Here is a 12,473-nt window from a genome sequence, read left to right as displayed (position 1 = left end):
GCATGACTTCACCTTTCCCGTTAATCAGTGTTTCTCTCTTAATTTCTCATTCTGCCAGTCTCTCTCTCTCTCTCTCTCTCTCTCTCTCTCTCTCTCTCTCTCTCTCTCTCTCTCTCAAAAGCATGAGACTGAAGTTCCCTCTGTGGGTCAGAATAATGCGCTCTGATGTGCAGTCGACACGTTGGATTTGATCCCAATGATCTAACGCAGCCCCTCGTCCTCCACGATGTTAAGCTGTAGCCCCCATTTAGCTATCGCTGTTGTTGTCCAGGCGTCTCCCCGACAAAACTTTTAAGCGTGGTCTGCCGCAAGCGAGCGACAGGAGCGGGGCTGAGCATCAGCTGGGTGCTTGGCTTGATGTTTAAAACACCTTTCTTTGTATCCATATCTCTCGCTAGAATCTCCCACCATCCAACTAACAACAACAACAACAACAACGTCAAGCCTTTGGGCTCTGAAAGTACAGCGCGGGCCGAGGACAAATACACATGCGTTAATCACAGGTTAAAATAATTAGTGGTGTTAAAAAAAAATGGGCGTTAACTTGACAGCCCTAGTTAATAGACAACTGTACAATATAAACATTATCATTATTGCTATAAACCTTTACATTTATTTTAATTTAAGCCCACAGTTGATGCTAGACATTAGGATGATGCTGCAGAGGAGATTTGAGGAAGATTTTCTGGCATTTTCTAAACTTTTAAAGCCATTTTTCATTCAAATAAACAGAGAATTACACTGAAATTCTTTCATTAACCAGATGATGCTTAATGTTCTTTGATATTAAACCATTTCCTGGTCCATATAGAGCGTAGGGAGGTGAGCACTTTGGGTGATATATCATTATAAGAACTTGTCATCGAAGTAAAGTCTACTTTTCCCATCTCCATCTGACATTTCCTAATTGGTCCTCGTGCTGACGTTACAAACTCGTTATCATTCAGAACATGTTTTACTCAAAATATCTCCAAATATTCCTGTTTTCCAGGTCATCAGTGTGCCCGACGGAGACTTCTTCTTCGACTTTGTGAGGCATCTGACGGACTGGATCAAGAAAGCTCGGCATGTGAAAGATGGTAAGGCAACAAACACAAATATTCTGTAGAATGTAAAGGTTTTGTACATTGTTGTGGATTTTAATAACGTGTGTGTGTGTGTGTGTGTCTGTCTGTCTGTCTGTCTGTCTGTGTGTGTGTCTGTGTGTCTGTCTGTGTGTGTGTGTGTGTGTGTGTGTGTCTGTCTGTCTGTCTGTCTGTCTGTGTGTGTGTGTGTGTGTGTGTGTGTGTGTGTGTGCAGGTGTCTTGCCTTCTCTGACGTATCAGGTGTTCTTCATGAAGAAGCTGTGGACCAACACCACGCCGGGAAAAGACACGATGGCCGACTCCATCTTCCACTACTACCAGGTGAGCAGCAGCGCTCAGAGAACAGTCTTTAAAGCTTTTATTCATTCATTTAAAAAGCAATACATGGGTCCTACGCCTGCAACGTGGCTGAGGGAAATGACGTCCTGCTTCGCTTTAGAAAAATTAACCTATGTGATCAAAAGGAAAGGAAATAAATGTACGGAAATACGGGACACGTTGATTCATTTCTTTGAGAGCGATCAAGTGGAAATTGATGAATATGAACATTTCACTCGGTGAGGTTTCCCTGAGTGTTCCATGTTGAGCCTGGGGAGTGTCATTTTTGTATTGTGTGACTGTATGTTCTTTCTATGTTAAAGAACCCATGTGAGACTGACCGTTGAGCGGCAAGGAGGCAGAGGCAGAACGTCCAAAAATATAACCCGACGTGGGCATTTATTAAAATAATGTGCACAAAGTTCACAGCCTCGATCCTGCTGTTCTCCGTGAACACATCCTGCAGCCACAAAGATCTCACACACACTACCAGCCTTCCAAGAAACAGCACCTAAATACACACACTAACAAGACACAGGTGAGGGGAGGAGCAAACACAGGGCACCAGGTGCACACAATCAACAGCCACAGACATGGGGGAAGGGGAACACTTTTAACATAAACCACAAACAGAGACAGACAAACTCAAACACAGACAGATGCACAAACTACATACATCTCGCCACCTACAAAACGACACAATCCGTAACGGAGGCCGAGATCTATGGGCCCAGAGATCACCTCCGTTACAACCCAAATAAACGAAGTATATTTCTGGTTGTGTTTCTCTGCAGGAGCTCCCTAAGTACCTGCGGGGTTACCACAAGTGTCTGAAGGAGGAGGTGCACCAGCTGGCCGCTCTGATCTACAGGGTGAAGTTTGAGGACGATAAATCTCACTTCATCAACATCTCTAAGATCCTGAAAGACCTCGTCCCTCAGGACCAGATCCGACACCTGTCCCCCGACGACTGGAAGAGGGTGAGCGCACGGAAAATGGATTTTATGACTGATTAAAGGACAAAGAGTAGATACGAATTAGGGGTCGACCGATATGGCTTTTTCAAGGCCGATACCGATTATTAGTAACCAAGGAGACCGATAACCGATATTTGGAACCGATATACATTTGCAACATGTTACTTTTCAACATCTTAAAACTGGTTTCCTCTCTGTGACCCTGAGTAAAGTAAATGAAGTAAAAAATAAAATTAAAACTTGTTCTGAACTTCTGATATTTGAGTCTCACATGAATATTCTAAATGTTTTCCGTGGTGTTTCCTGATGGAGTAACTTAGAGAAATGTATTATTTTGGCACCAGCTGACGTTAAATTGACCGGACTTCTTTCTGCGGATTGATATGACTGCACATGGTCCTTACTAAAGAAATTACACAAACAGCATATTGTCCAAATGGACCAATCAGAATCGAGCAATTAGACTGATAACACTCACATAAAAGAGGGAATGTTTCTTACATTATCCCATGTCAGATTCTGCATGTTTTTTTACACCAGGCTGGAAGACAACAACTCTTTGAAGTCTTCAGAGTTTTTATGTTTCTCTGTCTCTCCCTCTCAGTCCATCATGTCTCTGTTCAACAAACACTCGGGGAAATCTCGAGAAGAATCCAAACTGTCCTTCCTCAAAATCATCTACAAGTGGACCACGTTTGGCTCAGCCTTCTTTGAAGTCAAGGTAAATAGCAATATTTGTCATAAGGTGAATTTAAGTTTGGATCTGTTTCTTATGTTGTGGGAAAAGACCTGAGACCCCTTGTTTTAAATGATGTTCTTTCTGCAGCAAACAACTGATCCAAATTACCCAGAAACCCTCCTGATAGCAATCAACAAACATGGAGTCAGTCTCATTGATCCTAAAACTAAGGTGGGTGCACATTCATCACATTTCCAATAAATATTATGGTCAATTTTGAGAACAAATGTGTTCTCTGAACTACTTGCTTCAATTCCACCCAAGTCTCATAACAATTCAGATCAACCATTTATATTAATGTGATATAAACTGAATGTGTTTTTACGTCACATCTGCACCTGAAAGACAGTCTGGGACCAAACATGTCTTGGAGTCTGACTTCTTATCTTTCCTTTTTAAAAGATGAAAGAACTTCATTACCTGTAGTCAATGGTGTAACTTTGGTTTAAGAAGTGGGGGGGGGACACTAAACAGGGGGTCCTCCGCAATGAAGCATTTTCTCGATTTAATTCCATTTCCTGCCTTTCTACAAATATATTAGGGACTATGGTGTTCAAAAATCTAAGAAAAATGTATAGTGTATATAATGAGTGCGCAAACCTATCTAGTATCCTATCCATGTGAACCTGTTTTATTTGTGGGCGGACCTCACATCCTCTAGGGGGGTCCGGGGGCATGCACCAGTGGCGGCGCTAGGGGGTGGCTACTTGGGCTCAAGCCCCGGAGGTTTTCTGAAATGCCCCGAATGTTTCTCTTAAAGCAATCTTTTTTTTTTTTAACGTCTCGTGAGTAATGTGCAGTACCGGAGCCCAACAGAGAGGCAGCAGCTGCGGGACAGTAACCTGTGGTGCCCTGAAGAAGAAGTGAAGCGAAGAGTCTGCTTTATGCTCTCCGCTGTAGCCCCGCCTACAATCCTAAATCTGCCACTGGCATGCAGTCCCGGGAAGATTTGTTTCTTTAAATTGAAGTTAAATGCATCAATCTGGTGCATTTTGAGGGCAAAATTGAGATACAGCTCTCAACACTCATATGAAACAGAACTGTATATATTTCAATATTCAAAAAACCATTAGAATATGCTCACAACCAATAACAAATATTTGATCAACTCCACTCTCCTATCTTTAATTTACCTAGTCTGCATTCTTTCTTCTTATTTACGCATATTTGACTAATCACACCTTTTTAAACTGTTTTTAATTTTGTACTGACCTATAGCACACATTGGAATGATTTATTAACTTATTTTTTACAACTATATTAAACAGATGGAAATATGTGTGTACATAGATGACCAAACCGTTTGAGACCCAGTGAGATAACTTAGACTAAAGTTTACAATCTAATCGCTCAGCGAGTCCTTTAGCGTTATCTCAGCCTCTCAGTCCGACAGGAGAGGACTCTCCCTCTCCTTATTGATGAAACAGCTTCTAATCTCCGTTAGCTCCGAGCTAGCACCAGATGCTAACAACAACCCCTGTAACTGGTGGCGATGACCGTTTGCGTAAAAAAAACAATAAAACACATTTTGAAAAGTGGGGTTGACATGTCCCCTCTGTCCCCAGTGGAAATTACACCCATGCCTGTAGTACATTTATGTATTTAATACAAACATATTAGTGAACATACATTTCCTGTAGTCAGAGATAAATGTACATTCATTACAGATCACTGCGTCTAAAGCTTCACAATTCACATACCTTTTTAGTATCTAATCTGCTTGTGTTTAGGAGTGTGTGTGAACAGGGTACTGTACGGTTTCTGTGCTTTAACATAGTATTTATTCCCCCTCTCCTGCAGGACATCCTCACCACTCACCCCTTCACTAAGATCTCTAACTGGAGCAGTGGAAACACGTATTTCCACATCACCATCGGGAACCTGGTGCGCGGCAGCAAGCTGCTCTGTGAGACCGCTCTGGTGAGGAACTGGAGTTTATACTATTTAACACCTGAAAACAAACGCATTCATTTAAAGTGTTTATGTTGTTGAAGTGTGATCATGTGGAGACCATTTTTGATTATTATGTTAGTAGTGCATTATCAATGATTTAAAAGTCAAAGTCAAATAAATGCATAGAAATTTTATTAGTAGTTGTAGAAATAGGCATGGGAAAGTAATTTATAAAGTGCATTTCAACACAAGGCTTTACTTACTACTTTAAATAGCACTTAATGAAAATATTAGTTTAGTTAAGTAGGTTGAAAATGTATTTAATTATTTTACACCACTAGTTCTTAAAAAAGCTTTACTTTTAGTGGGAAATTGTACGAAGTTTGGCCAAAAAGACCACAAGAAATAGCGTCATTTTTGGTAAGAAGGTGCTTTAACCAAAACAACATGTTTATTTTGAACAGCACATCACTTAAAAGAAATAGAGCCACACATCCCGATGAATAAGCATGTATGTAATGCAGTGTGTCTGACCTTTGACCTCTGACCTCTCAGGGTTATAAAATGGACGACCTGCTGACCTCGTACATCAGCCAGATGCTGACGACGATGACCAAACAGAGAACGTCCCGGGGCAACAACAAGTGATCCATTCACCGTCACACACACACACACACACACACACACACACACACACACACACACACACACACACACACACACACACACACACACACACACACGGCAACAAGAGGCACTTATCCCATACACTCCTGTGTGATTTGAACCAAGACAAAGGTTATTGAGGAGGTTTTTTGGTGTTTCATTTGTTATTAATGCATCGGCCCCTGTCTTAAAAACTCACATATTGCCTTTAATTGAAGTTTCCCCACCTGTAACACGGCAATTTGGATTATTATAAACTGTTTATATTATCAGATGTTTTATTTACAATGCCATTCAAAGGTTAGAAATCTACTGCAACACAATCGTTTTTATTCAAAGGAAAGGATTATTACAATAGCTAATTCCAAACGTTTATCATATTATCAGAGTTTTCTTAATTAATTATCCATTTCATGAAACAGGGTTTTAATTCAACTTTTTTTGAGACAGAATTCAGAGAAATAAGACCAGAAATAGTTGGAAAATCCCCCGAAACAGAAGTCTATTTGTTAGTTTGTGTTTGTTTTGTGAAGTAGCATTTTCAATTCTCTATTTATGCTCAGAGATATTACAAGTTTACCAAACCAGCATTAAATATAAAGTCACTTCTGAAACCTAAGATGTAGACCATCAGATCTCATGTAGTGTTTTTTCTTTTAGGAGATACATTGACAGTTTTTGCAGACAAACTTAAAGGTGGGGTAGGTAATTCACTTCAGAAACACTTTTTGTTATATTCCATGGAATGCTCTTAACGTCCCGATAGCAATGAATATATTAAATGCTTTGACAAAAAATACATAAAAAATCTCATCTGTGGAAGCCGTAGTTCTGTAAAAAGCACGACCAATCATCTGAGCCGGCCCGGCTAAAGTAACTGGATGGCCTACCTGCCTGTCAGCCTTCCATCTGTGCACAAACTTATCTCGTGCCCTCATTGGTCATGTGGCGCGTTCGTGTGTGTTGGAGGTTGGCAGATTTTCACCGGTTGTGTATTTTCAAATTCTGGCGCACTCGAGCTGGTTTCTCCATTCTTACCTACCCTACCTTTAAGATATATTGAGAAGACACTGGATTAAAAAGTATCTTGAGGTGAACGGATGATTTTTTAACATGTTGTGTGTGCCACAAAGTTCCTCCTGATCCACGGTACCAAAACTACTTAACTATGTAAATGTACAAACCCTTAGCGTTGATCTTTCAGCATTGAGTCTTAATCATACCTGTTTATGTGACCACTGATGTAGATGTGAATAAATGACGTTTTGCAAAGAGCAAGGGGTTTGATTTGTCTTGAATACCGGCTGCTGAGGTTCTGGAGATCAATCTGGGCCAAAAGCTTTGATCGTTTAAAAGATACATTTGATCTTGAGCTTTGACTAATGCAAGAACGTTCTAATAATAAGTGAATAAAACGTTTCAAATGTTTGTGATTCTGCCCGGATCGCGCAGACTGCTTTTTGTATTAATGAGAGTGAAGCAATTTAATTACCTTGCGTTTTTCCAGGAACACCTTGGGGTGCAAAAAACTTCAACTCGGACGGAGCATTAAAAACGTAATGTTAATTGAGCTAATTAAGGTCATTATCTAATTGGATTGATTGGTTATTAATGTTGGATACTTGGAGATAAACAACTGTACCACCCAGTCACCACGATCTGAAAAGAGAGTATCCTAGAGGTTAATTAATAGTTTCCATCCATTTAAACTCTATTTTAAATATCGGATAGCATATACGTTCATTGTTTCATTAAGGCACACGTTAGCAATCCTTCAATGGTTGCAGAATATGAATTACATTTAAAAAAGACGCGGCATCTTTAACAAGAAAACAGACTCAGTCTAGTTTGGTTTTAAGGATCTACTGAATATTTTTAATCAATATTATAAAAGCAGTGGACAGCTGCATTCAATATGCTAATACTTCCTTTAAAGGGGACCTATCATGCAAAATGCACTTGTACGTCTGTCATACATGAATATGTGTCCCCGGTGTTCCAGGGAACTCACCAAGTGTCAGAAAACACAACCCTTTTTCCTCCATACCCAAATCTCTTAAAAAGGGGCTGCTACAGACTGATCCAGATTTGAACACTTCTATGACGTCACAGAAGTGGCGCTACGGCTATTGGGCCAACTCCACCAATCAGGAAGAGACAGCCACGGACATTGCCGTTGGAAAGCGCTGGATGGGCTGTAGTACATATGCCAGGCCTGTAGATGGTGCTGTTCTCACAGAATCAGCCCATGATGCAAAGACAGTGTTAAATTGAGCGAAATGAGGAATGGCTAAAATGCATGATCTGTTTGGTATTTTGAAAAATAAAAAGTATAAATATGCCTTATATAGGTATGGTCCTACACTATATTATTCGAAATATAGCATGATAGCGTCCCTTTAACCATTCCACCCCTGAGTTTGTGTGTGAAAGACTCACAATGTGGAGTAATTACTTATGCTTTGTGTTGTTCAGGGCACCTTTGACAGGTATGCTGCGCTTAAAACAAGCGGAAACACCGTTCTAAAATACACGGAGAATATACTCCTTAATCTTTCAACCTCGAGTTTGTGTGTGACAAAAAAACGACTCACAATAAGATATGCTTTGACGTCATAATATTTCATTAAAACAAAGTGGGGCAGTATTTAATATGGTGGAGGGGGGATAACATATGTTGCATCCAAGAGTTGTTTCAGATTTAATACAGGGAGGCGTGTGGTGCAGTGGGTTTAGTGCGCTGATCTTCGAATCAGCAGGATAGCAAGTTCCAAGTCCCACTGCAGTCAGCATGTCGTTGTGTCCTGAGACACTTCACCCAAAGTGCTCCTGTGGGGATTGCCCACAGGATTGAGTTGTAGTCGCTTTGGATAAAAGGGTCCTAACAACGGACATGTAATGTCATGCAGAGAGTGTTTCCAGATGTCAGTCGCAGAGTGTGTTCAGATGTGATCAGGAGATGTTCTCCAGATGCTGATAGGAAGGTGTTTTTCCAGATGTTTCCTAGATGACTCAATACCAGAAGGATGTTTACCAGATGTGGATAGGAGTGTGTTCCAGATGTGAAAAGAGTGTTTTCCAGATGTCATCAGAGATGTTCTCCAGATGTGATAGGACGTGTTCCAGATGTGAAAAGAGTGTTTTTTCCAGATGTCATCAGAGATGTTTCCAGATGTGATCGAGAGTGTTTCAGATGTCCCATGCAGAGTTTGTTTCCAGATGTGATCAGAGATGGTTCCAGATGTGGATAGGAGTGTCGTTCCAGATGTGACAGAGATGTTTCCCAAGATGTGATCAGCGATGTTTCCAGATGTGCATCAGAGATGTTTCTCCAGATGTGATAGGAGTTTCCAGATGTGATCAGAGATGTTTCCAGATGTTATCAGAGATTTTTCCAGACTGTGATCGAGATGTTTCCAGATGTGATAGGAGTGTTTCAGATGTGAAAAGAGTGGTTTTCAGATGTAGTGGCAGAGATGTTTCCCAGATGTGATCAGAGTGTTTTCCAGATGTCATCAGAGTTGTTTCAGATGTTTCCAGATGTCCATCAGAGATTGTTTCCGATGGTGATAGGAGTGTTTCCAGATGGTGAAAAGAGTGTTTTCAGATGTCATCAGAGATCGCTCCTCTTCCAGATGTGATCAGAGTGTTCCAGATGCATCGCAGAGTTGTTTCCAGATTGTGATCAGAGATGTGTTTCCAGATGTGATAGGAAGTGTTTCCAGAGATGTGAAAAGAGTGTTTTCGAGATGTCATCCAGAGATGGTTTCCAGATGTGATCAGAGGTGTTCAGATGTCGATCAGACGTGTTTCCAGATGTGATCAGAGATGTTTCCAGATGTGAATAGGAGTGTTTCCAAGATGTGATCAGAGTGTTTCCAGAGTCATCAGAGTTGTTTCAGATGTTTGAGATGTCATCCAGAGATGTTTCCAGATGTGATAGGAGTGTTTCCAGATGTTGAAAAGAGTGTCTTTTCCAGATGTCATCAGAGATGTTTCCAGAATGTGATCAGAGTGTTTCCAGATGTCATCAGAGTTGTTTTCCCAGATGTGGATCAGAGATGTTTCCAGAATGTGATAGGAGTGTTTCCAGATGTGATCAGAGATGTTCCAGATGTGATCAGACGATGTTTCCAAGTGTGATCAGAGATGTTTCCAGATGTGATAGGAGTGTTTTCCAGATGTGATCAGAGATGCTTTCCCTGTTTATCCACGCCAGCACTTTTTTCCAGATGTGATCAGAGGTTTCCAGAGTGTGATAGGAGTGTCTCCAGATGTGTCAGAGCTGTTGTTCCAGATGTCATACAGAGTTGTTTCCAGATGTTTCCAGATGTGATCAGAGACGTTTCAGATGTTATCAGAGATGTTTCCAGATGTGATCAGAAGATGGTTTCCAGATGTGATCAGAGATGTTTTCAGATGTCATCAGAGTTGTTTCCAGATGTGATCCAGCAGATGTTATCCAGATGTGATAGGACGTGTTTCGCAGATGTGATAGGAAGTGTTGTTCAAGATGTGATCAGAGATGTTTCCAGATGTCACTCAGAGATGTTTTCCAGATTATCAGGAGTTGTTTCCAGATGTTAAGATGCTGCGTCACGGTTGCCAGTTGACTCCTCTCTGCCTGAGAGTTGACGCTGGAGACGGCCCCAGATGTCACTCATCTCTGAGAGGGAGGAAGACGGACCAGGTGAGGGTTAAAGNTATCATGAATATTAAACCAACACTTTCTCACTCCCAACCCGTCACATGTTGACGGTCGGTCAGGGCCCCTCCCCGTCACTCTATTACGTACAGGGTACCGGGTACCCTGTACGTAATAGAGTGACGGGGAGGGGCCCTGACCGACCGTCAACATGTGACGGGTTGGGAGTGAGAAAGTGTTGGTTTAATATTCATGATAATATTTGTCATTGATCAAATGATAATAAACAAACATTTGCATAAAGCATATTTGTCCACTCATATGTTGATAAGAGTATTCAAAACTTGAAAAATATCCCTCAAAGGTACATTTCACAGATAAAAAAATTGCGATTAATTTGCGATTAATCGAGATTAACTATTTTAATCGACTGACAGCCCTAGTTATAATAAACATACATACGTACTGTATGTTACATGGATATACCCGCCTTCTTTCATTTATCTTTCCATTCCCACAACAATATACATAAAGAAATGGCATATTTTGGACATAGTTCGAATGGTGATTAATCATGATTAATAAATTTTTAAGCTGTGATTAATCTGATTAAAACATTTAATCGTTTGACAGCCCTAATTTTAACATGTGCATTCCTTTCAGGTGATTTAAACATTGTTTTGCTCTTTGTCATGAATTAAAACATGCCTTTTAACCTGGTTTCTGCTGTTTTAAAGTTTTCAATTAAGTTAAAAGTGATATTTTGTGTTTGCAACAGGATTTATAAGGTCAGGTAACCTTTCCCTTACTGATAATTAGATGAAATTACATTTGTTTCACTTAAAGCAAACAATGATCAGTGACTAAATAGAAACTTACTGTATATTTTAGTGTAATATATCTGCCTATATCATTTTATTACCTCAATGAAAGTAAAAAGAGCAATTTGTGTAACTAATAATTACATTATTATGGGTTATAGTATTCATTGAAGTGCATTTAAAAAAAAACGTTGTTGTATCATAACAACATACAAAATGTATACACGTTGATCATCCCTATAATAATAACATACTAATTAGTAATAAGACTAAAAGATTTAACAAAACCTGGATTGTCTATGGTCTGCAGTTGACTTTAGCGTACATGGTATGTCGTTTTCAGCATCATTTATTATCTCCTATCATCCCTAAACTTTATTTCCAATTTCATTTGACCTTGTTTGTTTAATAGACTCTGCTATGTTATTACCAAAGACTTTAGTTTTGCTACAATACAATCCTACTTTGTGAATTACAATCAATCTCTTCAGACATTTCCATTTCACATGACCTAAAAGTTGTTTAACATTCTTTCCACAAGTATTCATGAAATTAAATGATATCTTGATGTTTAGAAAGCTTATACAATTATATACGTATATATATAACAGTGGTCCTACAATAGAGCCTTGGCGAACCTCACAAGTAACCTTATACAAACTTTAAGAGTAATGCTATTTACTTATTAACAATGTGTGTAACCACTCCATTGCCATGTATTTATAAAATGTTCATAGGTTCATCATATTTTATAGTTTTAAATGAAAAATAACAAAAAATACCCATATTTAGTTCAGGGTATTTAATGTTTTGATTAAACCTTCCAAACTTCTATAACAATATGTCTTCCATTGTGTATCATATTTTACTAAGAGAGCTCTGCCAGCAAAGTCATCTGACGGTATATCATTTGGAGCGAATCATAATGTTTTTTACACAAGACATGTCAACTGCACTTGTATTCGGTTCCCCTTAGCCTATCACGTGCAATGTGTTGGAGCGCTAGCCAATTGAAGCGTGAGTCTTACGTCATTATGTGACAGAGGTAAACAAAGGAGTCCAAAGGAGTCCAATGGAGGCGTTTCAGGCGGGGGGGGGGGGCTTTGCAGACCATTTACATTCACTAAAACCTACACCTTTACAGGAAAGGGGATACCCCAAAAAGCATAAAAGGGCCTCTTTAATGAAACATTTGTATAGCATATCAAAGTTTTACATCTAATATGACTTTTGTATGAACATACTGGTAAATGTGTTGAGGCGGGCAGGGAAGATAGTGGCCGACCTCTCCCACCCTGGACACAAACTGTTCACCCCCCTCCCCTCTGC

The 12,473-nt window shown here is 39.9% G+C and overlaps 1 protein-coding gene and 1 long non-coding RNA gene across 2 annotated transcripts; both read left to right on the top strand.

The window, feature by feature from the left end:
* The first annotated feature begins 995 nt into the window (after positions 1-995).
* LOC104950271 (unconventional myosin-VIIa) lies at positions 996-6,426 on the top strand. The gene is made up of 7 exons (XM_010776763.1): positions 996-1,079; positions 1,300-1,406; positions 2,198-2,383; positions 2,985-3,101; positions 3,207-3,290; positions 4,920-5,039; positions 5,568-6,426. The coding sequence occupies exons 2-7, from the start codon at positions 1,335-1,337 to the stop codon at positions 5,658-5,660; spliced, it is 672 nt and encodes a 223-aa protein (XP_010775065.1). The 5' UTR covers positions 996-1,079; positions 1,300-1,334; the 3' UTR covers positions 5,661-6,426.
* Positions 6,427-9,546: 3,120 nt separating this feature from the next.
* LOC104950270 (uncharacterized) lies at positions 9,547-10,121 on the top strand. The gene is made up of 3 exons (XR_798898.1): positions 9,547-9,561; positions 9,817-9,848; positions 9,989-10,121. It is a non-coding gene; the product is annotated as an uncharacterized lncRNA (long non-coding RNA).
* The last annotated feature ends 2,352 nt before the right edge of the window (positions 10,122-12,473 follow it).

The sequence above is a fragment of the Notothenia coriiceps genome, unplaced genomic scaffold (assembly GCF_000735185.1).
Source record: "Notothenia coriiceps isolate Sejong01 unplaced genomic scaffold, NC01 NC01_scaffold00017347, whole genome shotgun sequence".
NCBI classification, from domain to species: domain Eukaryota; kingdom Metazoa; phylum Chordata; class Actinopteri; order Perciformes; family Nototheniidae; genus Notothenia; species Notothenia coriiceps.
Note: the sequence above shows the minus strand (reverse complement) of the source record. Positions and strands in the feature narration are given on the sequence as shown.